Genomic DNA, 17,108 nt, shown 5'->3' with positions numbered 1-17,108 from the left:
TGAGTGGGGGGAAAGGCCCAAAGGCACGTCACGCAGCACACATATAGGAGAGCAAGAGTGCTCAAACAGAAAGAAAAAAATAGGAGGGGAAGAGGGAGAGGGGTTCATCGTCGACTGGTAAAAGTGAAGATGAAGGAGGCCGCGGCGGATCTGGGGCACCTGCTGGTGTTCGCCTTCCTCTTCTGCGTGGGCGCCTTCATGGTGGCGCCGGTGATCACCGACGTGACCATGGCGGCGCTCTGCCCCGGCCAAGACCAGTGCTCCCTCGCCATCTACCTCACCGGCCTGCAGCAAGCCGTACGTGCCCCCATCCCATGCGTGCACCTCTCCGCGTCCGTTTCTTGGTTCTTCGTGTACGCGTGCACGCAGCTTTTTGAGCCAGGCTTCGGCCGAGTCCAGGTGATCCAGCCGCGTGCTTGCCAGGCGCCGGGCTGCTGCTTGGCCGGTACCTCCCTTTTTCTAGGAAAAATATCGGATCAATGTGGTGTGGCCGTATCCTGCATGTTTGCTATACTCGTTAGCTTCTTCTTCCTGTGATCGCTTGAGCAGTACGTGAGGCCGGTGAGACTGTAGGAAGGAGCGCGGCCAGGGCCACACGGGGATGGCATGAAGGGGCAGGGAGAGGAGAGTGGAAGCGGAAGCCCCACTGCGCACGCTTCCTGCCTTTGCTTCTGGCAAGCCTCCACCATCAGATGAAGCTAGCCTCCACCACAGTCCCATCTCCCGTGTGTGTGGAATAGTCGCTTCTGCCCACCGTCTGGAACTCAGGAAACCTCCCCGGTTCCTGGGAAAACCGGCCTAGAATTTCCGTGAGCCATTGAATGTAACAACAAGTTTGCTCTCGTCATATGCGCACCGTCCGTCCGTCGACCCGGCGAACGGTGACGGGTCCCTCGCCGTCGCGTCGGGCGGTCGCCCTGACTTTGAGCTAGCAGCAGTCGTCTTGGGTGCGATCGATCGGTGTGGCCGGTGCGTCACACGGCGATACGACTACGCACCCGCGAGATCTCGCTTTTGTCCGCGGCCAACCGTCGTAAATGTCGCGCGCTCGCACCGACCACGCCCTCCTTTTCTTGAGGGAACCCGACGATACACTTTTGTTAGTAGATCTTGCATCTCTTCCCATGTAGTGGTAGTAGTAGTATGGTCAAAAGCTAGGAGCATTGCTTCCCAAGTAGTAGTGGTACTAGTATGGTTGAGAGTTGAGACACAAGAAAAGTCGTTGGTACTGACTAGTGACTACTACCAGTGTCATCTCATAAATAAATAGACAGGGAAACTAACCCCAAGCAGACCTCATTCTTTAGCCCTTTTTTCTCATATTTCGTCTTCGTGAAGGCTTTGCCCCGAAAGCGGAGGGAGAAAACGAGACACGGGGCTGCAGGTCGCACAACTTGCGAATGTGGTGCGTGTGACGGCACTGAAAATGTGAGTGGCTACTGTGGCCCGCACTCCGCAGTTGCCAGCACCAGACAACTTGCTAGACTGTGTCGTGCTATGTGGTAATAGTGTCCATCAGCGACGCGTGCCCCTTATCCTTTTTTTTATGACGTTAACTTGCACCGATGACGGGTCGCTCTAGCAGCAGCAGAATATGTGAGTGAGCGCCACGGGACAAGCAGAAGCCAGCGTGCTAAAGGCAGTGGTACAAGCGACACTGTGAGGGTGAGCCCGTGACAATTCATTCTCACCTGATGCAGATCACCGGGCTGGGGGCGCTCGTGGTGACGCCGGTCATCGGCAACCTCTCCGATAGATACGGCCGCAAGGCGCTGCTCGCTCTCCCGGCGACCTTGTCCATCGTTCCACTGGGTAAACTCACGAGTTAATCTTTCACGTCAGCCACAGCCACAGCCACAGGTTGCAGGTGGAATTACTACTGATCACCTTTTGGTTTCCTTTCGTGTCGGCTAGCCATCATGGCTTTTAACCAGACGAGGCCGTACTTCTACGCCTTCTACGTCGCCAAGACGCTGACGGCGATGGTCTCCGAGGGCGCCATGATGTGCCTCTCCCTCGCCTACGTGGTAACCAGCTCCATCCCCTCTCTCGCCAACTTTCAAGTTTTTCCAATATTTCCATGGATGGCTGGAGCTCAGCTGGATGCAATGCAATGCAATGCACGGGTTGCTCTTTCTCTGCGTGGCGTGCAGGCCGACAAGGTGCCGGAGGGGCGGCGAGCGGCGGCCTTCGGGGTGTTCTCCGGCGTCTGCACCGCCGGCTTCGTAGGCGGCACCATCGCGGCCCGCTTCCTCTCCGTGTCCTCTACATTCCAGGTATGTTAAGTGCGCGCCTCGTGCGTTTGCATCCGGCACATAGGTTGTTTCTTCATCTGTTGTGCTCTGCAGGTGGCGACGTTGGCGTCGGTTGCTGCGGCGGTATACCTGAGGGCCTTCGTCCAGGAGACGGACCGCGGAGCCTCGCTGCTGCGTGACGAGGAGGCCTCGCGCCTGCTCTTCCCTCCCTCCTCTAGCCCCGAGGAGGCGTCGCCGAGGCTCCCGCCTCTCCGGAAGGTGCCGTCGCTGTCGGAGATGGCCACCCTTCTTACCAGCAGGTGACATGCATGCCTTTCTCAGCTTGAAAGATTGCAAAATTAGCCTGCTCATTGGCTCAACGGAGAGAGTAGAAACTGTACTAACCTTTGACAGCTCAAGTAAGCGAACAGGGTTTCTCTTTCTGTTAAACAGGCTATAAGACTCCCAGTTCATCAGTTCTGTCATCACCAACTCCTTCCGCTTGGTGTGTAACGGATTAGCAATGAATTGAGTTTCTTTAGCTTTCATCCAACATGATGATGTGCATTATCTTGCTGTGGAAGCCACAGACCTATCAGTGAAAAATACACTGATATATACTCCCTCCGTTCCAAATTACTCGTCGCAGAAATGGATGTATCTAGAACTAAAATACATCTAGATACATTCATTTCTACGACGAGTAATTCGGAACGGAGGGAGTACTCTTCTGTGAAGAAAAAGGATAGCTTAGTTCCTCCTATCAATATTCTTAGAAAAGAAAATGTACCAAGATATTAACCTCGGATTACCTGCTGAATGCCTGCAAACCACTTGCAGCTCAACTTTCACGAGAGCAGCGGTCGTCACATTTTTCCACGGCCTTGGCGAAACAGGCCTGCAAACTGCATTACTGGTACTCCATTTTATCCACCAACATACTTTTCAGCATACACGTAAACTGCAATGTTGTAAATTCTACACGAACGTTCCTCTTTGAAGAACTCGATAAGCTGAGAGCATGAACAATCTATCTCTTGCATGTTTTCAACTACACTTCATGGATATCAACAAATTAGCTTCTAACTGTTTTGTCTTTTGTGATACAATTACAAATGCAGTATTTCCTGAAGGCCCAATTCCACTATACCAAGAACCAGTACGCTAATTTGTTGCTTATTATTGGCATTACAGGAAGTTTCTCACAGGTATGAGTTCATTTAGCAATATTTACCTACTACGTCTTCAATTTATGATCGATTATGTACTTGATTTCACTTGGTGCGGCAAAAGCAGTTTACGATTTATGATCTATGCAGCTGACCGTGATGCCTCTCTTAGCGCCGAGGCTGGGTGAGCAGAAGCTACTTGTCGTGGCACTTACAGGGAGCTGCGTGCATGTAAGGGCATTGTTATGGCATAGTCCTGTTATTTTTTCTTATATAATTCTCCTGCAAGAACAACTTGCCAATGTGATTTGATCTAGCATGTATCTTGCAGGGATTCCTATACAGCATTGCATGGTCATTCTGGGTATGCAACTGATCAAATGGTGGTATTGTGAATGATGGCTATTTTTTGGTATTAGTCGTGCTAAATTTCATGTTTTGTTGAAGGTTCCTTATCTTGCTGCAAGCTGTGTGATTCTAAGCATTTTGGTCGGCCCTTGTGTGAGTAATATCTATCAGCGATTGCCTCTTTTGCTTTTATTTTCTGTTCATGTAACCATGTCAATAGTTTATCTTTATTGACTATATTCTTTAACAGATAAGGAGCATTGTATCAAAAAAAGTAGGGCCTTCTGAGCAGGTACTAATCTAAATGTATTAATTTAATCCATGACTAAATGAAGCTGCTTATTTCCACTAAGATATTAGATACTTTTTGTGAATCAGTTTCTCTTTTCCAATTTTTATTTTAGGGAATGGTTCAAGGCTGTATTACAGGAATCAGCTCAACTGCAAGTGTCATATCTCCTCTAGTTTTTACTCCGCTCACAGGTAAGCATCTGTCATTATCTTTGCTTAGCACATCTAAACTCACAACAGATTATGTCTTGTATGTCCTTCTTACTTCTTTCATCCCTATGCCACTGCCCACGAGCTTAGCCAAAGATGTCATTAGCTATAACGTTTTTTCCCATTGGTTTGACAGCATGGTTCCTATCAGAGACGGCACCTTTCAACTTCAAAGGTTTCAGCCTGGCTTGTGCTGGATTTGCTATGGTAGGCTCCCTAATTGAACATTGCTATGAATATGGTTAAAATATTGTGCTCTGGAATTTAAACCTTACTGCACACTTTTTGTTTAGTATATATTTCTTGATTTATATATATGAACTTCTAAGTAGTTGATATTGACTTCTATTTTCTATTGTACATTCTTGCAGTTGGTGGCACTCACAATGAGCATTAATATGAGGCCAGCAGAGGTTCAGCCAGATACCAGATAGAAGAACTACTGAATACATGTCGATGTACAGATGGTAGATGCCTATAATGCTAATACTCTTACTCAGTATCAATAGCCGTGGTCAATTAAGGTAGCTGTTCCATCCTCTGCAGTAGACAAATAGGGACAGCAAATAGTGGTGTAAACTATCAAAAGTAGAAGCAGATCCACAGGTTGTGTTTCTAAATTGTATTCGGTAACTGACACTACAAGTACAAGGTCAATTAAAGGTAGCTGTTCCATTCCGTGCAGTTGACAATAGGGCAGCAAATAGTGGTGTAAAGTATCAAAAGTAGAAGCAGATCCACAGGTTTCAGTTTGTAAATTGTACCACTCAATAACTGACACTACAAGTACAAGGTTGATTCGACATAGCTAATTAGTTGCGAGTGTAAGGCTGGAGTAAACCAAGTATGCATAGTTAGCACAATCGTTGTGCAAAAAACAGACCTTTTGCACGGAATGCATATTGATGGTACTAAATGTTTAACATTAATTTTTCTGTCACACGTTATGTCCTAACAAACATAACATTCAAATTAGAGGAATAAAGTTATGTGGGTCACTGACCTGTTAGTGCAGGATTTCTTGTCTTTTTTCTTCTCCACAGCTCCATTAACATCCAATTCTGTAAACCCAAGGTGATCACAGTGAAATATTAAGTAAGTTCGAAAGAAACAAACAACTTCAAATTATACATCTAGCAATTATTCCAAATTGGACCAAATAACACAGATGAACTTATATCAATATCAATTTTCAACATCCTCTTCATCAGACCATTATAGCTTAACACGCAACGGATATGAATCAAACAAATGCTTAGCAAGCAAAGTGGAAACAAACCAAACAAGGTTACTCGTGCAAGTGCGCGACATTGAAGAACACAGGTGCAATTTTCTAAAAAAAAAATCTAATTGCGAAGTATTTGCTTCTTTCTGTTAAAAAAGTAGTGCCGCCAAAGCTGCTCGGTTGCACATTTTCAGAAGATACTCGCACGCTATATCCACATTTCAAATTTCTCAACAAAATACCCTTTTCGGAAACACACAAATCTGTAACATAGATGAGAATCACAAGTTACATAGGCACACTAATACTATTATCATCCATGAAAATGGAGTAATTATTATCGTATATACACAATTTTGCAATATCCCCCAAGGACAATTGATCATTGGCCTCTATTCTCCAGAGCCATCCGAGGTTTTTTCATCCTCATCACTCTCATCAGACAAGTTATCTCTGTTTGCAGCTCGCAGTACAAGACTAAGCAATTCTGTGTTGTCTTCAAGATCCTCAGATGAATCTTCTCCAGCTGCTGGTTGCCTACGTCGTGATGCCAGCACATGCCAGACCAATTCCTCCGGCAAGGCAAATTGCCAGAGCTTTGCTTTCCTCTTTCGGGGCTTCAACTGGAACATACATGTGATGATAAGATAAAAGCAAAAGGTTCCAACTTAAAATCTACACCAACAAATTAAATTTCTTCCCAAGACGAATGAGAATGAAAAGGTAAATTGTTGTCTGGCATATTTCAAAGCCTGTGAACTTTGATATAGTGACATACTTCAAAATCAAAGAATAGTAATGGCATATTTCAAAACTAGAAAGTTTGTGGTGGCATATATCAAATTTACCCTAGAATTTACATCTCAAAGGCTAAAGAAGGGTGCTGAATTTTCAAGAGGAATGAATATATAGTCTTGTAAATTCTTTCTACAGATTAAACAAAATGTTTCTTTCTTGGTAAAGAACTAATTATCAGTCAGCTCTTGAATTTGTTTATTATAAATTATGAAGTTAATGTTACATGTAGGATAGAAAATAATAGGCCACTAGAAGTTGAGACGATAAGAGCCGTATAAAATGCCAGGAGATTTACCTCCTCAACATTAACAACTCGTGCTCGTTCAACGGCGGAGGGAGTCCATAGCTTCACATCATTATCAATTCCACTGCTTGCAATTGTCATAGCATGAGGATGGGGCTCAATACAATTGACTATGCATTCATCACCCTCCATTGCCCGTAAAAATTTCCCATCTCTCTTCCTCCAAATAAACAACCGACCACAGTCTGACCCACTGGCAACATATTCATGATTTGGCCCAATAAAAGTCACACCCTTCACAGTCTCACAATTGCGATGCCCAACATAAACCTGAGGCGCAGGTCGATCAACATCTTCACCAGATGCAAACACTGTTGAGTTGGACCCTTCACCGCCTCCAATTTTGACGGATGATTTTGGGTCGGGTCCCAGCCCTCCATTTTTAGGGAAGAGGTAAATATTCTCATCATTGTAAGATACAAGCAACTCACTCTGGTGAGAGAATGCTAACCCTGTTATTCCAACATTCTTATTGCCAATAAGATGTGGTGGACAATAACAGTCAGATGGCTGAGCGAAATCAGATGATCCACCCGACTTGCATTTACGGATGTCGTAGACACGAGCATAAGAATTGTTTCCCGCAACTGCAAGAAGATTTGGATTCCGTGGATCAATTGTGATTGCATTAAGATGGACATGAGAGGAGTATCCTGATTTAGCCACAAACTTTCTGCAAATGAATAACTCTGTGGCTGTATCTGTCCTCAAATCAAACTGCACAGAAGTGAAAATGGTTAACTACAAGCAGTCAGATACAAAGATAAAATGTTGCATGTGCACACATGTGAGTGAGAAAGGGCATGTTTTGGGGATTGGGACCTTACATGTTGGACATGACCATCTTCGCCACAACTATAGAAAATATAAGGGCTTCCAGGCTCTAAAGCCAACTTGTGAGCCCTTCCATCATGGTCACCAAGCAATGAAGTAAGCACATCCCGGCCATCCTGGATCTTGGCAACTCTCACCTGATTGAATTAACAGATTGTAACCTCTGAACTTACTATCACCATCTGAACATCATGTGAAGTACTCCCTCCGTTCCTAAATATGAGTCTTTTTAGAGATTTCAATGGACTACAACATACGGATGTATATAGACATATTTTAGAGTGTAGATTCACTCATTTTGTTCCGTATGTAGTCCCTTGTTGGAATCTGTAAAAAGACTTACATTTAGGAACAGAGGGAGTATATGAAAGAGAAATTAACACATCTACCTCGCCATCAGCAGCGCAGGTGACAATGGTGCGATCATTCGTGTAAGGCATGAACCGTGCTTGGAATACATTATCGCCATGGCCCGAATGGAACTGCATTTTAACTGCACCAGTGTCCCAATCCCACAGCATTACCCTCTGATCATCTGACCCAGATATGAGGGTGTCACCAGCGGCATTGAAGCCCACCGTGTTCACGCATCCTGTGTGCTTGTTGAGCTTCCTATGAATCTGGAGGCGCATTACAAGATCCTGTATGACAGCACTTACATCAGCAAGTAACCGCATAAAATAAATGCACACATTACACATTCAGTCTATTTGCTAGTACTTTATAAGGAAGAAGCTAATGAGCGGCTCAGGATTCAGATCAAGCTATTCAATCAGATCCTTTTGATTGCCAAATCACGAGGTCAAGATACCGCTCTGCATTTAGAAGATTCTGTCACATAGTATTAAAATACCATTATTAACTCATTCCCCGATCATCACAACCCATGTCATATAGCCCAATGTAAGGAGCAATCAATGGCCAAAATAATGCTCCTACATGACTGTGATCCCCAAGCACCAATTCGAGAAGCCAATTTGCGTGTGCTAACATCAGCAGTGGTCCAATCTCACCCAACACTAAATCTCAGTTAAAACGGCAAGAAGACCACGGCCCGAACACTGCGCAGCACGATCCGCAGCTGGCCGATGGCACATGGCTGGCTAGTGCCTATGCTGATCCGCACCCCTGATGGATCGATCGAAGCACGATTGGGGGGAGGGAAGCGGAGAGTGGATGGGGGAGGGAGGGGAACCTCGGAGGCGGCGGCGCGGCGAGCGAAGCGGCGGGGGAGGAGGTCGCCGACCTCGCGGAAGCAGAGCTCGGCGGCGCCGTGGCGCGCGGTGGGGTGCTTCCACGGGTGGCGCATGGCGCGGTGCTCCGAGCGACGAGGCAGAGTGCTGCGATTGGGCTTCGTGGTGAACGCGAGCGGGCGAGCAAGAGAGAAGAGAGGGGGAGAGACACACGGCGAACAGATTGGTGGATGCTACCAGAGGTTAACCGCTGTACACAGGCACACGTGTCGCGGAGAGCGGATCCTTTGCGCCGCAGGCACACGTGTCAGATACTGCGTGGGCCACGCGCCATCGAATGCACTATATGTGTTGTATCCAATGTCTTATTGTTCATATGTATTATTTGTAAATTTAATAAGGAAAACACTTTAAAACATCCGTATGATTTCTTGGCATATTCGGTCGCGTCCAGCGTCGTCCGATCCTCGGAATCGTGTGGCGCGTAGCAAATCGTGTGGCGTCGTCAAAGACTGCGTAGCCATGGTAGTACTGATGTTAGCCGCTCGCGTGAAACTTCACATGATGAAAGCTGAATTACATAGGAGTACATCATACTATCGTTGCTGGTTCAATGCACCTGACACTGCCACTTGTCCTTCCCTTCCGAGCACATCACACTCATCTTCTCCCATGCAACACGTGCAAAACACCCCCCTATAGCAATGCTTGGAGTAGCGTCTTTGACAACGCCAACGCCGTGGCCATCGAAGCATTTGTCATTGCAACATCATTGAAGAAGACAACCCATCGTCATGGCACACGCCATGGTCCTCGAAGCAGTCGTGTCGTCGTCGCAACATTGTCGTGGCCGTGAAGCACGCCGCCAGAACATCATTAAAGCAACCGGGCCTCCATCGCAGCGTCGAAGCAGCCAAGCCGCCATGTCAGCGTTGCCATGGTCATGAAGCATGACGTGGCAGCATCATCGAAGCAGCCGAGCCTTCGTCGCAGCGTCGCCATGGTCATCGAAGCACGGCGTCGTAACATCATTGAAACAGTCGGACCTCCGTCGCAGTGTCGCTGCGATCGTCGAAGCACGTCGTCTCCACAGCTGTCGAAGCACGAGTTTGCAGCATCATCGAAGCAGCCAGCCATTGCACCATCAATGTCACCATTGAAGCACACCACGACCAATTGAAGCACGCCGATTATCGTGGCCGTCGAACCATGGTGTCACAACATCATTGAAGTAGTCAAGCCGCCGTCAGACCAACACTGATCGTAGCCTTGCACTGATGTCCGCTGCAAGCACCTGGTACGTGACCATGGCCTGATGCAAGGACGGTGCTTCCAACGACTGACGATGCGGGTTATGTTGCATTGCGGCATGGGAGGCCAAGTGAGGTTGCTGCGAGCCTGCAATAGCAGCTAGTTGCGTGGGATGCGCGGCACAATGAACATGAGATGGCTTCTTGACGAGCCCTGAAGGTGGTCAGATTGGTATAGTGAGCTGTGAGCATGACGTTGTGAGGATGAAGATGCGAACGCGTGCGTGCACCCGTGAGGTGTGAAAACAGAAGGACGACTTGGGATTTTCATCTTTAAGTATCTAACGGTCCTGAGCAGGCCAATCGGGCGGCTGGCGAGGCGGCTGATCCCCGCATTGAATCAGCCGGCTTACGGCTAGCACTGGCCATTTAATAGAGTGCTTACTATAAATATACTTATATGTTATTACCAATTATGTTTTGCAACTGCAGCTCTCAGGACATGTGGTACCCCGAGCAAATGCAAGCTAAACGTAGTTGGTGACATGAGAGCATTGTATACGACAAGACGGACATATCATCTGCCTACTCGACGTCGCCAGAAGATGCACACCTCATTGTAAATGGGTGGAAAGATCTCTTTGACATTTACGCTATAGAGACAAGATCATCGCCAGGCTCCACCATGGACATGCAGGACTGGTCCTCTTCCTACATACCATCATCAGTAGGGGGTGAGGAGTAGGTGTTTGAAAGTCTTTCAAGTACATTATATTTTTTAAAGTAAAGACACCCAAAGGGTATCTTAAATCAAGAAAAACAAAAATTAAGTCATACAAGTCTTCTTCTTCCTTGATTGCATGCCATCGTTCGAAGATTAAAAATTGCACTGACCAACAATAAAGAAAAGTAACACCTGCAAACGCTCTCTCCATACCAGGCTTTGAAGACGCAATAGTCACTCGTCACTTGAGACAAAATCTATAAATCATTGAAGCAACAGAGCTGGAGCATCACCTCATGCAGAACATGCTTGCTATCCATCAGCACTAGATCAGAGGTTGAAGAAAGCTGACCATGCCATAGAACAATATGGAAGAATATGTCAAAGTCATCACACCAATAATCAGTCAATAGCTCTCCTTGAAAGACACACCATCTACCAAGATCAGAAGGGAACCAATAGATTTAGGGACACAAACTCTCACAGGCCTTCATTGACGTTGGGTCGAACATCGTCGAGGCAGGGAGAGACCGAAGAGACCTTATTTCAGCACTCCATCACGGCCTCCACCTGATGTCGCCAGGGAAGCAAAAACCTAAGAAACAGAAAACAAGATGGATGGTTCCCCACTCCTCTTGTCACCGGTGAGGCCACTGGTCGAGAAATATAAGGGAGATCGAGGTAGCGCCAAGTAGGAAAGTTCTGGTGGCGACAGCTAGGGTTGGGTCCCCTTAATTTGCTCCTCGGTGAGAGGCTTGGATCGTTTTACAATGTTGACCACTTAAGTACACTGTTAAGTGGCCTTGTTTGGAATTGTTGTGAAGTACCATGTTTGCAATGGTTAGGCCAACTCCAACGCACGACCCCAAACGGACGTTCATTTTTTCGCTTTTTGTCCATTGGGGGGGCAATGCGGCTGCGTCCGCCCGGATTTGTAGATGCGTCGGCCGTGTGACGCCACCGATTCGACTGTACACTAATCATACACGCAAATGTGCACGATCAAGATCAGGGACTCACGGGAAGATATCACAACACAACTCTACAAATAAAATAAGTCATACAAGCATCATATTACAAGCCAGGGGCCTCGAGGGCTCGAATACAAGAGCTCGATCATAGACGAGACAGCGGAAGCAACAATATCTGAGTACAGACATAAGTTAAACAAGTTTGGCTTAAAAAGGCTAGCACAAACTAGGATACAGATCGAAAGAGGCGCGGGCCTCCTTCCTGGGATCCTCCTAATCTACTCCTGGTCGTCGTCAGCGGGCTGCACGTAGTAGTAGGCACCTCCCGAGTAGTAGTCGTCGTCGTCGACGGTGGCGTCTGGCTCCTAGGCTCCAACGTCTGGTCGCAGCAATCGGGTATAGGAAGGGGGGAAAAGGGGGAGTAAAGAAACCGTGAGTACTCATCCAAAGTACTCGCACGCAAGGAGCTACACTACATATGTATGCATTGCTATCAAATGGAATAAGCGTATCATATGTGGATTGGACTGCAGAATGCCGGAATAAGAGGGAGATAGCTAGTCCTTTCGAAGACTACGCTTCTGGTAACCTCCATCTTGCAGCAGAAGAAGAGAGTAGATGGTAAGTTCACCAAGTAACATCACATAGCATAATCCTAACCGATGATCCTCTCCTCGTCGCCCTGTTAGAGAGCGACCACCGGGTTGTATCTGGCACTTGGAAGGGTGTGTTTTATTACGTAACCGGTTCTAGTTGTCATAAGGTCAAGGTACAACTCCAAGTTGTCATGTTACCGAAGATCACGGCTATTCGAATAGATTAACTTCCCTGCAGGGGTGCACCACATAACCCAACATGCTCGATCCCATTTGGCCGGACACACTTTCCTGGGTCATGCACGGCCTCGGAAGATCAACATGTCGCAGCCCTACCTAGGCACAACAGAGAGGTCAGCACGCCGGTCTAAATCCTATGGCGCAGGGGTCTGGGCCCATCGCCCATTGCACACCTGCATGTTGCAAGGGCGGCCGGAAGCAGAACTAGCCCCCTTAATACAAGAGTAGGCTTACGTTCTAATCCAGCGCGTGCCGCTCAGTCACTGATGTCACGAAGGCTTCGGCTGATACCATATGACGTCGAGTGCCCATAACTGTCCTCGCGTAGATGGTTAGTGCGTATAGGCCAGTGGCCAGACTCAGATCAAATACCAAGATCTTGTTAAACGTGTTAAGTATCCGCGAACGCCGACCAGGGCCAGGCCCACCTCTCTCCTAGGTGGTCTCAACCTGCCCTGTCGCTCTGCCACAAAGTAACAGTCGGGGGCCGTCGGGAACCCAGGCCCACCTCTACCGGGATGGAGCCACCTGCCCCTTCAGCCCCCAACTCCGAACAGTACCACAGGTAATGTAACAGTGTAAAGTATATAGTATATGCCCGTGATCACCTCCCGAAGTGATCACGGCCCAGTAGTATAGCATGGCAGACAGACAAGAGTGTAGGGCCACTGATGGAACACTAGCATCCTATACTAAGTATTTAGGATTGCAGGTAAAGGTATCAACAGTAGTAGCAAGGACAGGCTATGCATCAGGATAGGATAACGGAAAGCAGTAACATGCTACACTACTCTAATACAAGCAGTAGAGAGAAGAATAGGCGATATCTGGTGATCAAAGGGGGGGCTTGCCTGGTTGCTCTGGCAAGAGAGAGGAGTCGTCAACACCGTAGTCGAACTGGGGGTCGCCGGCAGTCTCAGGGTCTATCGAAAAGAAGTAACGGAGGGGGAACACAATAAATAATAGAGCAATCAAAGCATCACAAAGCGTAACATGGCAATGCGCGGTCTAGAGGTGACCTAACGCAGTAATAGGTGATACTGGTGAAGTGGGAAAAACATCCGGGAAAGTATTCTCGGTGTTTGACATTTTCGGACAGATGAAACGGAGGGGGATTGTTGCATGTTTGCTATGCTAGGGAAGTGTGGCGGACGAACGAACTGCGTATCCGGATTCGCCTCGTTGTTCTGAGCAACTTTCATGTACAAGGTATTTTCAACCGAGCTACGGATTATTTTATATTAATTTCCAAAATTTTGAATGATTTTCTAATTTCTGGATTTAATTTAATTCGAAAAATAATAAATACTTAATTGCCATGGATACATAGAGAAGTGTACCCAGGGATGTCCTAGTGAGGCAGACAGTGGGCCTGGTCAACTGCTGACTCAGCATTGACTGTTGACTTGGTCAAATAGTGAACAGTGTTTGTGGGACCCGCAAGTCATTGACTGGGTTATCACAGTCAGCGGTTTGACTGGTCAAAGGGGCCAGTGGGACCCATGTGTTATAGGTACACATGTTAACAGGTTTTTTAATAGTTTTAGTTAAATTTGTTAACTAGCAGGCCCAGAGGTCGGTGAGTGCTTAAGGTTATGATTTAGCACTAAACAAGTTTAGGCCCAAACTAATACGCAGCATGGGCCCACGCGTCGGTGCCACACCTGGTGGCTCGAACGCCGGCGATGCGAACAGATAGCGGAGGTGCTCGCCTGCCGGCCATCTTCGGCGACGGCTGGATCTATGGGTGGGTTCGGCAGACGCAATGCGACGAGGCGCTCCGGAGGATGGCCGTGGGGTTGTCGGAGGTAGGCTGCAGAGGCGTCGGCGTCGAGTGGAGCAGCGTCGGGGCTCGGCCTCGCAGCGCGTGCGGCGAGGATGGCAGGGTGCGGCCGTCAGCATGCGGCGTAGCCGAGCGCGGGGGTGGCGGGCGCATTCACGAGGAGGGGCGAGCAAAGGCGGGAGCGCCATCACGCGCGCAGTCGACGCGGGCGGCGGGCGACGCACAGGGGCGGCAGAGGCGAGGGCCGCCGCGGTAAGGCACTAGGCGGGGGAAGGAGGACCGGGGTCCTCACCATCCGTTGGAGGGAAGGGGGCGTCGAGGCGCGGTGAAGCCTTTGGGAAGGAGGACGGGGATGCGTCGTCGGCGAGGAGGAGACGAGGAGGACGAGGCGAAGGGCGATGGCGAGGTCCGGTGAGAAGGAGGCCGTGGCACGGGCGCGAGGGAGGGGGGTCGTCACCGGCGGGCGGCTCGTCCACCGCATCAGGGTCGCCGGGCAGTGCGGGGCTCGAGCACGGCGCCCTGCGGAGCCAGGGCGGCGGCGGGGCGCAGGGCGACGCGCGGGCACCAGGGATGATGGGGTCGGGGCGGTTGAGGCCGGGGAAGCGATCCGGCGAAGTCCGGCGGCGTCATGGCGGCTCGGGTCGGGGGCGACGGGATCGGGCGACGGTTGCCCTCGATCCAGATCCGTTCGTGGGGGGGCGGAGGAGCGAGGAGATCATGCGGGTGGGGGAGGAGTGGACCGAGAGGGGGTTACGGTTACTGGTGGGGGGCTAGTAGGCCAGGGGGTGCGGGGGTGGGCCGGCAGGCCACTCGGCCACACGGCCAACTGGGCCAAGGCCCAGTCGGGGGGGGTGACGTTGTTTTCTTTTTTTCCTTTTTATTTTTTTTAATTTTGCTTTATTGTTTTATCTTTATGATCATTTAATTTTGTTTTACAAAATATATACAAAAGCACCTAAATTAGTGTGACTGGTTTTACCACTGCCACAAAAAGTTCACACCTAACTAAAATAGTTTAATATTTTATACATTATAAAAGGCATTTATTTATTTGTTTAAGCTAGTGTTTCATTTATTTTAGAGCCTTTAAACACTTTATCAAAGTTTGGTTTCTCCACCACAATTAACAATGATTTACCTGACACCATTGGAACATTTTAGTTTTAAAGTTTTGAAAATTTTGATGTTTGCCTTTTATTCAATTTTGAATTTGAATTGGTTTTTGAACTAACGTGGGATTATCAACAGTAACTGCGGCGACGTGGCATCATTAACGAGGGATTACTGTAGCCTAATTATCAGGGCGTCACAATTCTCCTCTACTACAAGAAATCTCGTCCCGAGATTTAAGAGGTGAAGTAAGGGGGAAGTTCTGGTTACAAAAATCTATCGAGTCTTCTCGGTCTTGGTTGCTCTTCCCGAAGTAGTTGATCCCTTTTGGTGATGTCTTCATTTCTCTGCTCCAGGTCATCATGATGAAGTGGCCATCCTTCCTCCGGAGTCTTCATCATACTAATGAAAGAATAAGGGGGTATACCGAAAGAATGGACCTCTACAGGGTAGACTATCTGGTAGACAACAACGAGGAAGGTGGCGGAAAGTAACTCTCGAATTGAAATTTAAGACAATATCGAGAGCAAAGTAAGAAGGTGCAAAATAGAAGTTTCAAGCGCATAGGCGATCGTTCGTTGTCTGAAACGAAGTGTGAAAGGGGTTCAGAGCAATGGGAATAAGTATTGCGTCTGATACCAGATTTGATGATCTCATCGGAAGGTGGCTCGTGAATTACACACGAGGCCACGCGCGAGGAATAACTTTGGGAACAGGGGGTGTACATGAGAGCCAGGTTTTGATCCTGTGGAACTGTGGGTTATGGGCCCACCATGTGGATTAAAAGTAGGAAGGGCGTTGACATCTGGCACGGTGATGATAGCAAGGCATGTCAGAGAATAACTGGTCAGTTATGTTGACTGCATCGTTGGTACCAAGGGCGAGGGACGAAGAGAACCATTTTCCTGCTCATTGAACGAGGCGGACCGTTAGGCAAAGTTCTCGTCCATCGATGGCTACCAGAATGTCATCAACAATAGTAACACGGTCTTACTGACAGAGTTGTACACCGAGGTGTTTACATAAGCAGTGAATTATTACTGCTTAGATCATATAGATCACAAGAAAGGTTAAACCAAACAACAGAAAGGAAAATATGGTTATCAGATTAAACAGAACAATGGAAAGGAAAATGTGTTTAAACACATATTTCAAGAGTATATCCTTCCCAAGGACAAGCAGAGCACGATATCCATGACAGGATATAATGTAGAAAACCCTTTAGGTAAGGGGAGAGAATTTTCAGGACATTACCCATACAACGATATTTGGATAATTGAACAGGAAACATTTAACATTGGGCTTCAAATGTTCTTGTTGAAAATTGGAGTACCATAGACATGCTTCGAGATAGCATTGACATGGTCAACGGGCGAAGATTGGACTTTGGAAATAAAAAGGATCCATTAGGAACAACTTATAGAATAAGCCTTACAATTTCCTCATGGAAGAATGACTAACCTTGCCAAAAAGGAAACTATAACTATAACAATAGGTCCTCCGGCCATGTGTGCTAGGCATGACATCATCTTATCGAGTCTTATATAGACCAATGCTATAACTCTTGGGAAAATGTTCCAACCATCATATCTGACCAAGATTCAGATCTGATCAGTGTTAGGATACCTCAGACTCAGGATGCCTGAGAAGAAAAGGTGCAAAACAAATTGACGAGACGACATTGTAAGATTCTCGGGAAATTTACTATGGAAGCGAGTTTCGAAATAACAGCTCATCATTAAATCAATGAAGGGATAAGGTGGTAGCTGATGAACTCAGCGACAATTCATCGAGACTTCCGAAAGATGGGTTTCCACAATTATGTGAA

The 17,108-nt window shown here is 47.6% G+C and overlaps 2 protein-coding genes across 2 annotated transcripts; one reads left to right on the top strand and one right to left on the bottom strand.

The window, feature by feature from the left end:
* Positions 1–12: 12 nt before the first annotated feature.
* On the top strand, positions 13–5,067 carry LOC125512580 (tetracycline resistance protein, class A-like). Its single transcript, XM_048677673.1, has 14 exons — positions 13–297; positions 1,701–1,812; positions 1,915–2,027; positions 2,154–2,276; positions 2,349–2,554; positions 3,075–3,150; positions 3,356–3,442; positions 3,554–3,634; positions 3,735–3,767; positions 3,851–3,904; positions 4,002–4,043; positions 4,156–4,234; positions 4,389–4,459; positions 4,624–5,067. Exons 1-14 carry the CDS (start codon positions 130–132, stop codon positions 4,684–4,686), a joined length of 1,308 nt encoding a protein of 435 aa, XP_048533630.1. The 5' UTR covers positions 13–129; the 3' UTR covers positions 4,687–5,067.
* A 636-nt stretch (positions 5,068–5,703) lies between these two features.
* LOC125512572 (DDB1- and CUL4-associated factor 8-like) lies at positions 5,704–8,837 on the bottom strand. The gene is made up of 5 exons (XM_048677666.1): positions 8,609–8,837; positions 7,803–8,054; positions 7,407–7,550; positions 6,571–7,296; positions 5,704–6,100 (listed from the first exon to the last, which is right to left on the bottom strand). Exons 1-5 carry the CDS (start codon positions 8,720–8,722, stop codon positions 5,870–5,872), a joined length of 1,467 nt encoding a protein of 488 aa, XP_048533623.1. The 5' UTR covers positions 8,723–8,837; the 3' UTR covers positions 5,704–5,869.
* Positions 8,838–17,108: the final 8,271 nt, after the last annotated feature.

This window comes from Triticum urartu, chromosome 1, assembly GCF_003073215.2.
Source record: "Triticum urartu cultivar G1812 chromosome 1, Tu2.1, whole genome shotgun sequence".
NCBI classification, from domain to species: domain Eukaryota; kingdom Viridiplantae; phylum Streptophyta; class Magnoliopsida; order Poales; family Poaceae; genus Triticum; species Triticum urartu.
The sequence above is the reverse complement of the archived record's forward strand: the minus strand, read 5'-3'. Positions and strand labels throughout refer to the sequence as shown.